At 46.6% G+C, this 19,263-nt stretch overlaps 1 protein-coding gene across 1 annotated transcript in view; it reads right to left on the reverse strand.

The window, feature by feature from the left end:
- The window catches only part of anapc2 (anaphase promoting complex subunit 2), a 44,461-nt gene extending 25,223 nt beyond the window's left edge, over nucleotides 1-19,238 (reverse strand). Inside the window, exons 1-3 of the mRNA XM_068012803.1 lie at nucleotides 19,115-19,238; nucleotides 15,811-16,412; nucleotides 5,148-5,280 (exon numbers count right to left, since the gene is read on the reverse strand). Coding sequence (XP_067868904.1) covers nucleotides 5,148-5,280; nucleotides 15,811-16,412; nucleotides 19,115-19,225 — 846 coding nt within the window. The 5' untranslated portion in view covers nucleotides 19,226-19,238. The remainder of the gene's footprint in view (nucleotides 1-5,147; nucleotides 5,281-15,810; nucleotides 16,413-19,114) is intronic.
- Between the last annotated feature and the right edge of the window lie 25 nt (nucleotides 19,239-19,263).

A 19,263-nucleotide genomic window follows, 5' to 3' on the forward strand; every position in this document is an offset into this window, starting at 1 on the left:
AATAGAATATAGTTCACTGTTTTTGGGGGTGGGGGGGGGTTTGCTGGTGAGAGAGAGATAAAAGACATCTCAGGAAAAGAAAATGCAAGCGCATAATGGTGAAGGTAATGAACACACAGCATTCAGTACGTCAACTATTTAAAAAACTGTAGCTGACCCATATTGTCACTCACCATGTTTAAGAATCTTAGAATCAAGCTATTGAGAAATGTACATCTGCAGAATTTCTGTCTACCCCATAGGGTGTGTGCACGCGCCCAAGAGGGATATCTCTCACCTACTTAACACCAGGCTGGTTGAGGGACCCCAAATTATGCAGGAAATACTGTTAATCAGCAAAACCTATGCAGTTTACTAACAATACAATGGTAAGCTTCCTACTGCTTATCTAAATCAATGAATTGTAAATCGAGCATGTTTTACAACTGATGGGCGATCTGTTCTGCCACATTATTATCCAGGTGGTTAAGGAGAAAACCTACCTTATGTTTCTGATATGAAGTTAGGCTCAGGGCCCAAAGGGTTGATTCCCAGAATTCTGGCATACTTTTCTGATTTGATAGCAAATAGCCCGGAGCTCCTGAAACCAAAGGTAGCTAGGAAGCCCCAATTTGGCTCTTGGGCATTCAGCTCCCTAGGGAATTCCATACCATGCACCTCCATCCTAGGCCATCAGCTGCCATTCTTAGTCCTTTCTCCCTAATCTCCTCTCTTTCACTAAGTTTCCCTGGCCCTCGGTGAGTGTATTTTTGCTCTAACAACATATTAACTGAAAGTTGAAATTGCCACTGACTGTGAGTTTAAACTTCCAATCCCGATCACACCCATCTGTTGTTTGTGAGCACTGGTACAACCCTCACTTCCACTCCTGTAAGTCTGAAGGCTGCAGATTTAAATGGATATGGCAGATAACTGGTTTAGCTGTTCACAGCCAGATCTGACTAGACCATGTAAAGCACTATCGAGACCTGCTCTTATCTGCCAAAATTGTTCATCCTACAATGCAAAGATAACTTCCAGTTTCTTTTCTCTACTGCAAATTGTCATCTTAAACCCCTCTCTGCTATTTTCTCCACCAACAAGTGCGAGATGCTCATGGACTTTTGTCACTAAGATTGAAACCATCTGATCAGCTGCCTCTGCCACTTCCCTCCCTTCCCCTAGTCCACCAGGCCAAACTTCCTCTAAGACTGCCCGCGCTGTCAGCTTCCACATGTTCACTGACAACAGCCAGCTCTAACTCACTACCACCTCTCGCGACACCTCCACTATCAGGCTGCTTTGACAGACATCCAGCACTGGATGAACAAAAATTTCCTCTAACTAAATATTGGGAAGACCGAAGCCATCATCATCAATCCCTGTCACTGTCACAAACTCCATTACCCAGCCACTGACTCTATTCCTCTCCCTAGCAACTGTCTGAGACTGAACCAGACATTTGCAACCTTGGTGTCCCATAGATTTGCTTATGACCATATCCGTGTCATCACTAAGACCAACCACTTCCATCTCTAACATCACCCAACAATGCCCCGCCTCAGTTTATCTGCTGCTGAAACCCTCACCATAGCCTTTGTTACCTCTGATGAATTTCAGTTTGAGGGCGAGACATTTGGTCTGAAACTAGTGTCTTCAATTTAAATAAAGGCAATTGCAAGGGTATGAAGACAGAGTTGGCTAAAGAGAACTAGAAAAATAAGCAAAAGGTAGAGAAGCAGTGGCAGACATACAAGTGCCAGACAATGACTATCTCCAACAAGAGAGTATCTGACCATCTCCCCTTGACATTCTATGGCATTACGATTGCTGAATCCCCCACCAGCAACATCCTGGGGTTACGACTGACCAGAAACTGAACTCGAGCAGCCATGGTATTTATATGGCTACAAGAGCAGGTCTGAAGCTAGGAATCACGTGGCGAGTAACTCACCTCCTGAGACCCCAAAGCCTCTACAAGGCACAAGTCAGGAGTGTGATGCAATACTCTCCACTTGCCTGGATGGGTGCAGATCCAACAACACTCAAGTAGTGGAGGGAGGCGGTGGTGTAGTGGTATTATCACTGGACAAGTAACCCAGAGACTCATGGGACATAGGTTTGAATCCCACCACACTAGAAAGTGGAATTTAAATTCAATTAATAAATCGAATTAACAGCTAGTCTAATGATGGCCATGAAGCCATTGTCATAAAAACCCATCTGGTTCACCATTGTCCTTTAGGGAAGGAAATCTGCTGTCCTTACCTTGTCTGGCCTACATGTGACTCCAGACCAACAGCAAGGCGGTTGACTCTTACATGCCCACAGAAATGGCCTAACAAGCCACTCAGTTGTATCTACCGCTACAAAATCGATAAGGAATGAAACCGGATGAAGCACCCGACCTAGGCACCGGAAACGACAACAGCAAATCCAGCCCTGTCGACCCTGCGAAGTTCTCCTTACTAACATCTGGGAGCTTGTGCCAAAGTTGGGAGAGCTGTCCCACAGACTAGTCAAGCAACAGCCCGACATAGTCATACCCACTGAATCATACCTTACAATATCCCAGACACCGCCATCGCTATCCCTGGGTATGTCCTGTCCCACTGGCAGAGGTGGCAGCACAGTGGTATACTGTCGGGAGGGAGTTTCCCTGGGAGTCCTCAACATTGACTCCAGACCCCATGAAGTCTCATAGCATCAGGTCAAACATGGGCAAGGAAACCTCTTGCTGATTATCACCTACCATCCCCTCTCAGCTGATGAATCAGTACTCCCCCATGTTGAACAGCACTTGGAGAAAGCACTGAGGGTGGCAAGGGCACAGAATGCATTCTGGGTGGGTAACTTCAATGTCCATCACCAAGAGTGGCTTGGTAGCACCACCTCTAACCGAGCTGGCCGGGTCTGAAAGGACATAGCTGCTAGACTGGGTCTATGGCAGGTGGTGAGGGAACCAACAAGAGGGAAAAATATACTGACCTCGTCCTCACCAACCTGCCTGCCGCAGATGCATGCCCATTGTGTTGGGGGTAATACACTAGCATGGATAAAAGATTGGTTAACTAACAGGAAACAGAGTTGGGATAAATGAGGCATTTTCAGGTTGGAAAACTGTAACTAGTGGAGTGCCACAGGGTTCAGTGCTAGGGCCTCAATTATTTTCGATCTATATTTATGACTTGGATGAAGGGACTGAGTGTACAGTAGCCAAATTTGCTGATGATACAAAGATAAGTAGGAAAGCAAGTTGTGAGGAGGACATAGATAGTTAAGTGAGTGGGCAAAAATTTGACAGATGGAGTATGTGGGAAAATGTGAGGTTGTCCATTTTGGTGGGAAGAATACAAAAGCATATTATTTACCTGGAGAGAGACTGCAGAATGCTATCATACAGAGGGCTCTGGGTGTCCTTGCACATGAATCACAAAAAGGTAGCATGCGGGTACACCAGGTAATTAGGAAGGAAAATGTAATGCTGGCATTTATTGCAAGGGGGATGGAGTATAAAAGTAGGGAAGCCTTCCTACAACTGTGCAGTGCATTGGTGAGGCTGCACCTAGAGTACTGTGTACATTTTTGGTCTCCTGACTTAATGAAGGATATACTTGCATTGGAAGCATTTCAGAGAAAGATCACTAGGCTGATTCCTGGGATTGAGGGGCTGTCTTATGAGGAAAGGTTAAGCAGGTTGGACCTATACTCATTTGGTGTTTAGAAGAACGAGAAGTGATCTTAGAGTCATAAATGGCACAGAAGGAGGCCATTCAGCCCATCAAATCCATGCCGACTCATTACGGAGCTATGCTGTCAACCCCATTCCCCGCTTGATCACCGTAACCCTGCAAGTCTCTCTCTTTCTCTCAGATGGCCATCCAACTTCCTCTTGAAGTCATTGATCGTCTCCGCTTCCACCACCCTCCTGGGCAGCGAGTTCCAGGTCATTACTGCCCGCTGCGTAAAAAAGTGCTTCCTCATATACCCCCTGCATCTTTTGCCCAAAACTTGCAATCTGTGTCCCCTGGACCTTGTAGCATTTGTTAATGGGGATAGCTGTTCCTTGTCTAACTTATCCAAGCCTGTCATAATCTTGTACACTTCTCTTAAATCTCCCCTCAATCTCCTTTATTCTAAGGAGAACAAACCCAGCTTTTCCAACCTACCCTTGTAACTAAAATCTTCCATCTCTGGAACCATTCTGGTAAATCTCCTCTGCAAGCTCTCAAGAACCCTCACATCCTTCCGAAAGTGTGTGACCAGAACTGGACACAATACTCCAGTTGGAACCCAACCAGAGCTTTACAGAAGTTCAGCCTAACTTCCCTGCTTTTGTACTCATTGCCTCTATTTCTGAAGCCCAAGATCCCATATGCTTTATATCTCTCAATATGTTCTGCCACCTTAAATATATATACACAGGCACCCCCAGATCCCACTGTTCCTGCACACTCTTTAGAACTGTGCCATTAAGTATATATTGCCTCTCCCTACTCCTGCTTCCAAAATGCATCACCTCATACTTGTCAGTATTAAGTTCCATCTACCACCTCTCTGCCCATTCTGCTATCTATGTCCTGTTGCAGGTGGTTCATACCATCCTCACTGTTTGCCACACCTCCAAGTTTGGCGAGATGCTGAACAGATGCTTCCCCTTGTGGGAGAGCTTAGTACTAGGGAGCATAGCTTCAAAATAAAGGGTCTTCCTTTTAAGGTGGAGATGAGGATGAATTTCTTCTCTGATGATCGTTAATCTTTGGAATTCTCTTCCCCCAGAGAGCAGTGGAGGCTGGGTCATTGAATATATTCAAGGTTGAGTTAGACAGATTTTGATCTACAAGGGAGTCAAGGTTTTTGGTGGGACAGGCAGGAGAGTGGAGTTAACGCCACAATCAGATAAACCATGATCTTATTGAATGGCAGAGCAGGCTCAAGGGGCAAATGGCCTATTCCTGTTTTCATTTCTTATGTAAAGACAAAAACTACATACAGATTCAAGTACATTGATACGCTGGCCAACATCATCTCCACCCACAAAACCAACTAACTGGATGGCTTCCCAACTCAAAACATCAGTTATCACTTTGCTAACCACAAAGAGGGTCTTGTTATTTAACAGGTAAAGGCAAAGAGCTGTGCTCACCTCCCAATTCTGGCACTCTTACCTCCTCAAGTTGGGAGAGAAAGGAGTTCTCATATTCTCCACGACATAACCTGCCCACATGCTCTTCTATCATCTTATGCAGGATTGTAGTGATGGCGTCCGCACTGATTCGTTCTAATAAATTCAGTGAGTGCCTGACAACAATCAAAAACACCATTAAGTTTAACAAACTTGGTGGTAATGAGTAGTTCATTTCATCAAGAAAGACCTGCGACATGAACTTATGCAGATTTAACCAGAGCCTATTGCTGGATGTGCTCTTATTTTATACAGGTAGATACAGACTTCAATATCAATCAACTTTGATTATACACCCATTTTAATATCTGCCAGGGAAGAGGGGCCTAAGTAATTCTGGATAATTGACTTCCCAACATCGATTCCCACTCACGCTAACAGAAGTAGGGCAAGATCAGCTGGAACTGCAACAGCCATTTCAAAACTTTTGACATTTATCTGCCTGCCAGACTGCAGAAAGCAACTAAAAATATTGCTCCTAAAGTGTACCCCAGCTAGAAAGGTTAGCAATCCAGGTAGCATGGATTTACCTTCAGCAATCCAGTCAGCAACTGTTGGTGAGATCCATGCTGACATTAATATCTACTACTGACATTAATATCAACAGAATACCTAGCTGTTTAAATGTACCTGTTATGGTGAACAGAGCAGGTGCTGAACATATGATCAGCTGTACCAGCTGACACTAGATTCAACAGGCACTCTGTTCACTGGTACAACAGCATGTTTAAATATACATTGATGTCCAACTATTTGAAAGGAACAGCATTCAAAAGCAGAGATTTTATGTTAAACTTGTACAGAACCTTGGTCAGACCACACCTACAGTCCAGTGACACAGTTCTGGCCTCCATAGTACAAACAAAGATATAGATGCACTGGAGTAAGTGCAAAAATGATTTACAACAGGTTGGGCTCTTTTCATGGCACAGAATCGCAGCATTGTTTCAGCACAGAAGGGAATGAGCAATTCACTAATGCCATTTCACTGCCTTCTCCCCGTAATCCTGCATATTCTTCCTTTTCAGATAACAGTCTAATTCCCTTTTGAATGCCTCAATTGAATCTGCCTCCATCACACTCTCAGGCAGTGCATACCAGTCCTTAACCACTCGCTGTGTGAAAAAGTTTTCTCACATGTCACTTTTGCTCTCTCGTTCTCTAATCTCTCACGAATGGGAACAGTTTCTCCCTATACACTATGTCCAGGCCCCTCATGAATTTGAATACCTCTATCAAATTACTTCTCAGCCTTCTCTTCTTCAACGAAAACAGTCCCAACTTCTCCAATCTGTCTCCATAACTGAAGTTCCTCATCCCTGGAACCATTCTCGAGAATCTTTTCAGCACTCTTTCCAATGCCTTCACATCTTTCCTAAAGTGTGCTGCCCAGAACTGTATGCCCCTATTAATAAAGCCTATTGTACTGTATGCTTTATTGACCACTCTCTCAACCTGGCCTGCCACTTTCAATAACTTATGCACATATACATTCAAGTCCCTCTGTTCCTGCACCCCCTTTTAGATTTGTACCCTTTATTTATTATTGTCTCTCCTTGTTCTTCCCACCAAAATGAATCACTTCCCATTTCTCTGCATTGAACATGATCTGCCACTTGTTCGCCCATTCCACCAGCTTGACTATGTCCTTTTGAAGTGCTACACCATCCTCCTCACAATTCACAATGCTTCCAAGTTTCATATCATCCACAAATTTTGAAACTGTGCTCTGTAAATCAAGCTGTAGGTCATTAATATATATCAAGAAGAGCAAGAGTCCCAACAATAACCCCAGGAACTCCACTACAAACCTTCCTCCAGTCTGAAAAACTTCTCTGGAAAAGAGAAAACTGAGAGGTGACCCAATGTCTTTAAAATTACGAAGAGATTTGATAGGGTAAGATGTAGAGAACTTATGGAGGAGTCCAAAATAAAGGGTCCTAAATGTAATATAGAGTTATAGAGATACAGCACTGAAACAGGCCCTTCGGCCCACCAAGTCTGTGCCGACCATCAACCACCCATTTATATTAATCCTACATTAATCCCATATTCACTACCACATCCCCACCTTCCCTCAATTCTCCTGCCACCTACCTACACTAGGGGCAATTTACAATGGCCAATTTACCTATCAACCTGCAAGTCTTTGGCTGTAGGAGGAAACCGGAGCACCCGGTGGAGACCCACGCGGTCATTTTTTAAAAATTCATTCATGGGATGTAGGCGTCACTGGCCAGGCCAGCATTTATTGCCCATCCCCAATTGCCCTTCAGAAGGTGGTAGTGAGTACCTTCTTGAACCCCTGCAGTCCATGTGGGGTGTAGGTACACCCACAGTGCTGTTAGGAAGGGAGTTCCAGGATTTTGACCCCGTGTTCCAGTGAAGGAACGGCAATATAGTTCCAAGTCAGGATGGTGTGTGACTTGGAGGGGAACTTGCAGGTGGTGGTGTTCCCATGTATTTTCTGCCCTTGTCCTTCTAGTTGGTAGAGGTCACGGGTTTGGTAGGTGCTGTTTAAGGAGCCTTGGTGCATTGCTGCAGTGCATCTTGTAGATGGTACACACTGCTGCCACTGTGCGTCGGTGGTGGAGGGAGTGAATGTTTGTAGATGGGGTGCCAATCAAGCGGGCTGCTTTGTCCTGGATGGTGTCAAGTTTCTTGAGTGTTGTTGGAGCTGCATCATCCAGGCAAGTGGAGAGTATTCCATCACACTCCTGACTTGTGCCTTGTAGATGGTGGACAGGCTTTAGGGAGCCAGGAGGTGAGTTACTCACAGAGAGAACTTGCAAACTCCACACATGCAGTACCCAGAACCCGGGTCGCTGCAGCTGTGAGGCTGCGGTGCTAACCACTGCGCCACCCTAATATAGTCACTAATAAGTTCGATAAGAAATTCAGGAGAGTCCTCGTTATTCAGAATGGTGAGAAAGAGGAACACACTCTCACATGGAGTAGTAGAGGTGAATAGATATATTCAAAGGGAAATTAGATACATACATGAGGGAGAAAGAAATAGAAGGTTTAGTGTGGGAGGAGGTTCGCTTGGAACAAACACATCAGCACAAGAATTGTATTCAATCACAATCAGTAACCCCCTGGCTTGGCATATAATCTCACTCTACCATTACCAACAAGCCAGGGGATCAACCCTGGTTCAAAGAGGAGTGCAGGACAGCAATCCAGGACTAAATGCATGCTAAACAGCAGAGCAACCTGTGATTGACAGAGCTAAGCAATCCCACAAACAATGTATCAGATCAAAACTCTGCAGTCCTGCCACAGCCAGTCATGAATGGTGGTGAATAAACAATTAGTGTCATAGAGTCATAGAATTATCCAGTACAGAAACAGAACCTTCTGCCCATCGTGTCTATGCCGGCCATACAGCACCCAACTATTCTAATCCCATATTCCTGCACTTGGCCCGTAGCCTTGTATGCTATGGTGTTTCAAGTGCTCATCTAAATACTTCTTAAATGTTGTGAGGGTTCCTGCCTCTACCACCCCTTCAGGCAGTGCATTCCAGATTCCAACCACCCTCTGGGTGAAAAAATGTTTCCTCAAAACCCCTCTAAACTTCCTGCCCCTTACCTTAAATCTATACCCCCTGGTTATTGACCTCTCCGCTAAGGGAAAAAAGTCTCTTCCTATCTAAGCTATCTATGCCCCTCATAATTTTGTATACCTCAATCAAATCCCCCCTCACCCTTCTCTGTTCTAAGGAAAACAACCCTAAACTATCCAGTCTCTCTTCATAGCTGAAATGCTCCAGCCCAGGCAACATCCTGGTGAATCTCCTTTGCACCCTCTCCAGTGCAATCACACCCTTCCTATAGTGTGGTGCCCAGAACTGTACACAGTACTCCAGCTGTAGCCTAACTCGCGTTTTATACAGCTCCATCATAACCTCCCTGCTCTTATATTCTGTGCCTCGGCAATAAAGGCAAGTATCCCATATGCCTTCCTAACCATCTTATCTACCTGTGCTGCTGCCTTCAGTGATCTATGGACAAGTCCACCAAGGTCCCTCTGTACTTCCTAGGGTCCTACCATCCATTGTATATTCCCTTGCCTTGTCAGTCCTCCCAAAATGCATCACCTCACACTTCTCAGGATTAAATTCCATTTTCCACTACTCCTCCCATCTTACCAGCCCATCTATATCGTCCTGTAATCTAAGGATTTCCTCCTCACTATTTACAGCACCATCAATTTTCGTGTCATCTGTGAACTTATTCATACCTCCGATATTCACGTCTAAATCATTGATGTACACTACAAACAGCAATGGTCCCAGCACCGATCCCTGCGGTGCAGCACTAGACTCAGGCTTCCACTCGCAAAAACAACCCTCGACCATCACCCTCTGCCTCCTGCCACTAAGCCAATTTTGGATCCAATTTGCCAAATTGCCCTGGATCCCATGGGCTTTTACCTTCTTAACCAATCTCCCATGCGGGACCTTATCAAAAGCCTTACTGAAGTCCTTGTGGTCTACATCAACTGCTTTACCCTCATCTACACATCTAATCACCTCCTCGAAAAATTCAATCAAGTTGGTTAGACACGATCGCCCCTGACAAAGCCATTCTGACTATCCCTGATTAATCCCTGTCTCTCCAAATGGAGATTAATCCTGTCCCTCAGAATTTTTTCCAATATTTTCCCAACCTTCATTAAGCGAAGCTCCACATTGCCCTCAGCCAAGGAGACTTCGAGGCAGTGGTTATTCGACTGTGAGTGGTATCACCGCTGGGCCTGAAGTTGTCCTCGCTCCCCACCATCTGGCATAAATTAGCTGGGGGGGAAGAGGGGTGGGCAGTCACTGGACCAGGATCAGAATTAGGAAGATTTATTGTCCCTAACCCTAATTCAGTGCAACCTCCCCTTTAAGCATGGGGCGGGGTAGAAACAAGGACTTCTAGTTGATTGGCTGAAATCAAGGGGTCCAAGGGGACAAACCATTGGCGCTGCTGCCTGTCAATCAGGGCCGTTCTCAAGGCCCACTGGCCTCGGATTGGCGGAGAGGACGAGCAGAGGCGGGCTGGTATCCCCTCGAGCCCAGCCTCTCCCTGCAATCCCGCCTTCCCGCCAGCCGATTGACCGGCTGCGCAGATGCATCTGTCCATGCCAGAAGAGGAGGCTCTACAAACATCCCCATCCTCGATGATGAGGGAGCCCAACATGTCAGTGCAAAAGACACAGGTGAAGCATTTGTGACCATCTTCAGCCTGAAGCGCCAAGTGGCTGTTACATCTCAGCACCAAGGTCCCCAAGCATCCCAGATGCCAATCTTCAGCCAAATTGATTCAATGATATTAAGAAATGGCTGAAGGCACTGGATACAGCAAAGGCTATGCATCCTGACTGAAGACTTGTGCTCAAGAACTAGCCATACCCTTAGCCAAGCTGTTCCAGTACAGCTACAACACTGTCATCTACCTAACAATATGGAAAATTGCTCAGTTATATCCTGTCGGCAAAAATGCAGGACAAACCCAATCCAAACAATTACTGCCCAGTTTACTCTGAGCAAAGTGATGGAAGGTGTCGACGACACCTTCCATTAAGTGGCACTTACTCAGCAATAACCTCCTCATTCATGCTCAGTTTGGGTTCCGTCAGGGGCACTCGGCTCCAGCCATCAATGCAGCCTTGCTTCAAACATGGACAAAAGAGCTGAATTCCAGAGGTGAGTCGACAGTGACTGCCCTTGATATCAAGGAACCCTAGCAAAATTGAAGTCAATGGGAATCAGGGGGAAAACTCTGCACTGGTTGGAGTTATACCTAGCACAAAGGAAGATGGTTGTAGTTGTTGGAGGCCAATCATCTCAGCCCCAGGACATCGCTGCAGGAGTTCCTCAGGGTAGTGTCCTGGACTTAACCATCTTCAAGTGCTTCATTAATGACCTTCCCTCCATCAGAAGGTCAGAAAATGAGGATGTTCGCTGATGATTGTACGATGTTCAGTACCATTCGCAACTCCTCAGATACTGAAGCAGTCTGTGCCCGCATGCAGCAAAACCTGGACAACATTCAGGCTTGGGCTAATAAGTGGCAAGTAACATTCGCAGCACACAAGTGCCAGGCAACAACCATCTCCATCACCAGAGAATCTAACGATCTGCCTTTGACATTCAATGGCATCGCTTAATCCCCCACCATCAAAATCCTGGGGGTTACCATTGACCAGAAACTGAACTGGTCCAGCCATATAAATACTGTGGCTACAAGAGCAGGTCAGAGGCTGGGAATTCTGCCATAAGTAACTCTCCTCCTAACTCCCCAAAACCACCATCTACAAGGCTCAAGTAAGGAGTGTGATGGATTACTCTCCACTTGCATGGATGAGTGCAGCTACTACACTCAAGAAGCTCGACACCACCCAGGACAAAGCAGCCCGCTTGATTGGCACCCCATCCACCACCTAGAACATTCACTCCCTCCACCACCAGTGCACAATGGCAGCGGTGTGTACCATCTACAAGATGCATTGCAGCAACTCACCAAACTCCTTCGACAGCATCTTCCAAACTCATGACCTCTAGAAGGAGAAGGGCAGCAGACGCCTGGGAACACCACCTGCAAGTTCCCCTCCAAGTTGCACACCATCCTGACTTGGAACTATATCGCCATTCCTTCACTATCACTGGGTCAAAAACTTGGAACTTCCTCCCCAACAGCACTGTGGGTGCACCTATACATGGACCACAGTAGTTCCAGGGCGGCTCACCACCACCTTCAAGGGCTATTAAGGATGGGCAACAAATGCTGACCTTGCCAGCAATGCTCAAAGCCCATGAAAGATTTAAAAGTTTCATTTTAGAAACATAGAAAAAAAGTAGGTCTTTCGGCCCTTCGAGCCTGCTCCGCCATTCAATACGATCATGGCTGATCATCCAAACTCAGTACCCTGTTCCTGCTTTCTCCCCGTATCCCTTGACCCCTTCAGCCTCAAGAACTATCTAACTCTTTCTTGAACATATTTAATGATTTGGCCTCAACTGCTTTCCGTGGTAGAGAATTCTACAGGTTCACCACTGTCTGGATGAAAAAATCTCTCCTCATCTCAATCCTAAATGGCTTACCCCTTATCCTTAGACTGTGACCCCCGGTCCTGGACTCCCCCACCATCAGAACATCCTTCCTGCCTCTAGTCTGTCCAGTCCTGTATGTTCTCCTTATCCCAGCACCATTCTCCAACTGACAGGGTGAAGGAATGACCTGCTCCCAAGCCTCAAATCTTCGCAAGGATAAGACAGCATGTGTCAGAAATTCAAGATACCTTGGCCACTTATTTTCCTGCACTTGTGTTGCCAGCGAAGGAACTGTAATCACTACATCTTCAGGAGTACCTGTAATGGTTAAATGAGATTGTATCCATGCTACATTATACCTTCAATGATCAGAGTCATTCCATTCTCTGTCACAAGATATCAGTAAACATGTTACAACCAGATCAGTGCAGGGCTTCTTGCTTCATTTTAGTCACATGATGGAGGAAACAAAACAATCCTGAATCACCTCATTTTCAGAATCACAATACACAGAAACAGGCCATTCGGCCCCACAGGTCTGTGCTGGTGTTCACGCTTCACGAGCTTCCTCCCACCCTACTTCATCTATTCCCATCAGCATAACCTTCGATTCCTTTCTCTCTCGTGTTTATTTATCTTCCTCTTAAATGCATCTATGCTAGTTACCTCAATTATTTCCTGTGCTATTGAGTTCCACATTCTCACCACACTCTGGGTTCAGAAGTTTCTCCTGATTTATGTTAGATTTATTAATGACAGGTAAGATCTTCGGCTATGATTTTTGTACTGTTACATAGCATGGAAATCCTGTAGCACTTTTGCTGATTTAAAAACATTTATAGGGAACCAACATCTATCTGTGATGTCAATACTGATCACAATGGCTGCTATACAGGACTGTGTTTATCATTTCACACCACCATGCAGAGAATCAATGGATTTATTATTCTCTCAATGGTCCCTGGACAGCCTTAAGTAGATATTTTACCAAGTCTTGCCCTGTTCCTCTCAATATTTCACCTTTTTACTGGTTGGTGAAGTCTCTTCGACCAGTATAACTTGAGTGTTGAGCTCTCCTGAATTATTCAATCTTCCAAATACAGAACATCATGTTTTTGGTTTAGTTCAAACCTGATAGAAGCACTATAAGTATATCACTTCCAAGGATAGGGTGATGCATCCCCAAATAGGTCACAGGTTCATATTAGCCTTGGCTCATGTGCAGCAGGGACATGAGAACACCACCTGCAAGATCCCCTCCAAGTCACCCATCATCCTAACTGGGAAATAAATTACCATTCCTTCATTGTCACAGGGTGAAAATCCTCGAACTCCCTCCCTAACAGCACCATGGGTGGACCTATACCACACGGACTGCAGCAGTTCAAAAAGGGGCCTCACCACCACCTTCTCAAAGCAATTAGGGATGGGCAATAAATGCTTGCCAGAGACGCTCACATCCCATGAAGGAATAAAAAAAACACTCTCACCACTGAGTCAGAGGGTCATGGGTTCAAGTCCCATTCCAGAGACATAAACACACAATCTCTATTGACATGTCAAGGCATTTCTGAGCAAGTTGCATTTAAAAAACACTTGACTGCCATCTAGTGCAGAATCAGCACTAAGGCAACCTGACTTGAAATCATATTTTTTCTTACTAGCAAAACTAAACCTTAGTTTATAAGTGCAGTCATTTCTAACAATACCAAATAATGCATGTTAAATATGACAAATTGCACTGTATTAATTTCGTCACCTAGCATTTTACAAGAAATATTTTAATAAAAATGTTAAATCCATGTTTGAAACCTACTAATCAGGCTTCTGCCCCACCACAGTACCAAAACAGCTACCAAAGTCACAAACGACAATCTATACGACTGTAACAAAGGTAAACTATCCCTCTTCGTCTTTCCCTTCCTGCCTGCAGCCGTTGACATGGTTGATCAAACCATTCTCCTCCAACACCTCCCCACCATCGTCCAGCTCGGTGGAACTACGCTGGATCTGGTTCCATTCTTATCTAAGCTTAACCAAAGTATCGCTTGCAATGACTTCTCTTCCTGCTCCAGCAGTTACCTCTGATGTATCCCAAGGATCTATCTTTGACTCCCTTTTATTTCTCATCTACATGCGGCCCCTTGGCGACATCATCCAAAAACAGGTCAGTTTCAACATGTATGCTGACACCCAGCTCTATCTCACCAACACCTCCACTGTCTCTAAATTGTCAGATGGCTCGTCAGGCAACAAGCACTGGATCGGCAGAAATTTTCTTCAATTTTGAGAAGACTGAAGCCATTGTCTTCGACCCCTATCACAAACTCCAGTCTCTAGCCACCAACTCCAACCTCTCCCTGGCAACTGTCAGACTTTACTGTGCTATTTGACCCCAAGATGTGCTTTCAACCACATATCTGCACCATCACTAAGACAGCCTATTTACCCCACGATAACACTGCCTGACGCCGATCCTGCGTCACCTCATCTCATCTTCTGCTGAAACCGTTATCAATGCTTTCATTACGTATATTCTAATGCGCTCCTGGCCAGCCTCCCACATTCTACAGTTAATAAACTTAAAGTCATCCAAAACTCTGATGCCTGTGCCTTAACTTGCACAAAATCCCATTCATCTATTACCCCATGTTGACCGACATTGGCTTCCAGTTAAGTAATGCCTTGAATTTTAAAATCACATTTTTGTTTTCAAATCTCTCCGCGGCCTCACCACTCTATACTTATAATCTCCTCCAGCCTACAACCCTCCGAAATATGTGCGCTCCTCTAATTCTGGCCTTTTGGGCACCTCAATTTTAATGCTCCACCATTGGCTGCTGTGCCTTCAGCTGCCTGGTCCCTAAGCGCTATAATTTTCACGCTAAATCTCTCTGTTCCTCTACCTCACTTTCCTCCTTTAAGACACTCCTACCTCTTTGAACAAGCTTTTGGTCATCCGCCTAATATCTCCTTTTGTGACTTGGTATAGTTTTTTTTGATATAGTTCCCTTTGACATTTTATTACATTAAAGGTACTATATAAATACAAACTGTTGTTGGAAGGTGGCATTTGGAAGCATAGCAGTTTTAGAATTGGTTGGACATTCACCATAACTTTTCCAATCTTGGAGAGGCACTAAGCAGCCTTCACCAGATCCTCTCATCAGCAATGAGGAAAAAAGTGGAGAATTGGAAGGTGGTGCGTTACCCAGTATAGTTCTCACGCATCTCCTACCTACTAGTCAAGACCTGGCAATAGGAGATCTACCAACATGAGAAAGATACATGACTCTGGAGGGAAAATACACCAGTTTCACAAATCTGGAGAAGTTTCAAGTGATTAGGCCAAGTCTCTTACTTCTCTGCAAATATTCCTTCACAGAAAACCTCTCAAACTACACAAAAATACAACAGGATTTGTAATTTACTGAAAACTCCCTTGCACTTATATTGTCACATTGTATAATTTGCTGAGATTGTGTTCTTTCTACATCTATATTAGAATGCCAACCATCAACAGCCATGGATACTTGGGTGTGTGTTTACTAAAGGGAGCAATTGGCAAGCTGCTAAAATTATGGACAAAAACTATAGTACTTACAATACGTGATTGACTTGTGCAAATTGCTCCACTGCAGTGGTACACCAGCATTGCTCTTTCACTGTACTACAACCTGAACAGCTTAGCAGTTCCACATCATCGACAGCACTCTCATCTTCCTCTTCACTCATGCTATCTCGATGCTGCAGGTTCTTGTCCCGGTGCACGTAGATACTGAAAGCGCGAGTGTAAAACTCATGTATAATCTCCTGGAAGGGTTGAACAGTCGAGAAGAATAACACAGCTTTAATCATGTTGTAGACTTTGTCTTTCAGTGTTCCAGGTCCTACACTGTTAATCAGTCCTGCCTCAATCCAGGTCTCTAAATGTTTCAAACTGCGCAGATAGGGTGCTAGTCTCTGATCCAACATACAGAAGGCATCGTACAGGAGCTTTGAACGCTGTTGTTCTGTCACCATGTTCTCCCTTTGTGTGAGAAAGTCCCAAAACTCTGCTGCAATCTTCCTTTGTAGGTCTATCTGCAACACCTCCATGAACCATTCCACCACAACTGAGTGCAAACCATACTGCCGCAAAGTTTCCAGTGCAGCACGCAGGTCATCCTCCAGAAACTCACCACCACTTCCCAATCCAGTAGCTTCCTGAGAAACAAATACATTTATAAACACAATGAATTCATACTTTTACTGCTCCCTACACATTCAACCATTAGTACCACATCAAGGATATTATTTTTACTTCAGGTTTACACAGGTCAATGTGATTAAAATGGTTCTATTGCACTGCTGTGACTGCTAGCTGAATCTTGAAGGCAGAAACTTCAGATGTACCCAAACCAAATAGCTTCACAACCAAGGAGGTACACCTCATAGAATATATCTTCTTTTGCAGTATGCACACATTAACAGGTGAGTAGTTAGTTATGGTGTCACCTTACAATGAATATCTCTCAACTTACAGGACAGAACTGGTGTTATCACCCATATCAAAAAATGAAAAAAGCTCAATAAATTTGCTATTTCAAAAAAGTTAACTGGTTGATCTGAACTCAACCTCAACAGTCTGATGTTAACACAGACTGACGTATGAGATGTTCATGTGCATTGATTTTTTGAAGGTGGCAGGACATAGTGAGAGAGTTAAATGCAAAGCATATGAGATTTTGGACTTCATAAATAGAGATCAAGCACAAAAGCAAGAAAGTTTATAGTGAAACTTTATAAATGCTGGTCACCACACTTTAGGAAGGATCTGAGAGTTCTTCAGAGGGTGCAGAGGAGATTTACCAGAATGGTTCCAGGGATAAGGGATTTTAGCTGCTGGGTTAGGTTCGAGAAGCTGGGGTTGTTCTCCTCAGAACAAAGGAGGTTGAGGGGAGATTTGAGAAAGGTGTACAAGATTATGACAGATTTAGATAAGGTACGCAAAGAACAGTTCCCATTATTTGATGGTACAAGGACTAGGGGATACAGACAAGGTTTTGGGCAAGTGATGCAGTGAGACGTGAGGAAGAACTTTTTTGACTCAGACACTGGTACTGACCCGGAACTCCTGCCGATGGCCATGGTGGAAGCAGAAACGATCAACTATTTCAAAAGAAACTGGAGGGAAATAAACTTGCAGGGTTACGGAATAGAGCAGGGAAAGAAATTGACTGGATTGCTCTACAGAGACAATGGGCCAAGTGGCCTCTTTCTGTGCCAAAATGACTTTACAGTAAATGTTCTCTTCAGCAAATCAGTGGGGACTTTGAGGATTTTCTGGTTGTTACAGCACAGGGCAGAGTATAGAATTAACGCAGGTCAGCCGAGGTAAAGGGTGAAGCACGACACAACCCGAAAAAGTTGGAGATTGGGGCAGTAAGCATCAGGAAGCTAGCAGCAAAGGAACTGGGGAAAAAACCTGGATAAAGGTTTGTTGGCAGTGGGTGGGAATTTGGTGCAATATTGCAGCAATAGATATCAGAGGTCTTGCTGATGGATAGGATCTGGCTGAAATAGAACTCCATGGTTACACACTGTTTGATCTACAGTGCAAACATCACCCCTCTTCTTATCCCAGTACTACCTCCCATCACAAGCTCCCCTCCTATCCCACTCCTTCCCCGCAGCATATCCTGTTCCCCACCCCCCCACCACTCATTCCCCCACTCCCCCTCCCCCCCACCATTCATTCCCCCACACCCCCTCCCCCCCACGCCCCCTAACCCCCACCACTCCCCCCCCACCACTCATTCCCCAACACCCCCTCCCCCCCACCATTCATTCCCCCACGCCCACACCCCCTCCCCCCCACCACTCCCCCTAACCCCCACGCCCACTCCCCCACACCCCCTCTCCCCCCACCATTCCCCCACACCCCCTCCCACCCCACCATTCCCCCACCCCCCCACCACACCCCCTCCCCCCCACCCCACCATTCCCCCTCCCCCCCACCACGCCCCCTCCCCCCCACCCCACCATTCCCCATCCCCCCCGCCATTCCCCCGTCCCCCCCTCACCATCCCCCGTCCCCCCCTCACCATCCCCCGTCCCCCCCTCACCATTCCCCCACGCCCACACCATCCCCCGTCCCCCCCGCCACCCCCTCACCATTCCCCGTCCCCCCCACGCCCCCCCCTCACCATTCCCCCACGCCCACGCCCCCACCATCCCCCGTCCCCCCCACGCCCCCCCCCTCACCATTCCCCCACGCCCACGCCCCCACCATCCCCCGTCCCCCCACGCCTCCCCACCACTCCCCCTCCCCCCCACCATTCCCCCACGCCCCCCACCCCCTTCCCCCCCACCATTCCCCCACACCCCCTCCCCCTCCCCATTCCCCCACACCCCTCCCCCCATTCCCCCACGCCCCCTCCCCCTCACCATTCCCCCACGCCCCTCCCCCTCCCCATTCCCCCACACCCCTCCCCCCATTCCCCCACGCCCCCTCCCCCTCACCATTCCCCCACGCCCCTCCCCCCCACCCTTCCCCCACGCCCCTCCCCCCCACCCCCCACCCGGCCTGTGTCTGTGCTGTATAACTCTATGACTCCCCCCCCACCCACCACCACCACTCACGCACGCCCCCCCACCCCCACCCCCACTCCCACTCTCTCCTCCCCCATACCACACGCCCCTGTACCATCATACCCCCTCCCATCCCGCTCTGCGAACTTCCCCTCCTACCCAATTCCCCCGTACATCTCCGCATCCACCTCGCTTCCCAGCGCCCCCCATCATCGGCTCCCTCTTCACACGATCCCAGCGGCGCCCTCCACATCCCTTCCCCGCCATTCTTTACCAATATGACAGCTAAATGCTCCTTTCCCCCAGTCAGACTCCCCAGTTATTGGGTACTGTACCAGGCCGAGTGCAGAAGGCGGGGCGAGCCCGATGCTCAGCCTACTCCAAGCGGCCGAGAGGCCGAGCTGACAAAACCCGGCTTCCTTCACAGCCGCCATGAGCCACAGCATCGACAGACAGGGAGGACCGGGGGGGGGGGGGCAGTGCG

Source organism: Heterodontus francisci, chromosome 32 (assembly GCF_036365525.1).
Source record: "Heterodontus francisci isolate sHetFra1 chromosome 32, sHetFra1.hap1, whole genome shotgun sequence".
NCBI classification, from domain to species: domain Eukaryota; kingdom Metazoa; phylum Chordata; class Chondrichthyes; order Heterodontiformes; family Heterodontidae; genus Heterodontus; species Heterodontus francisci.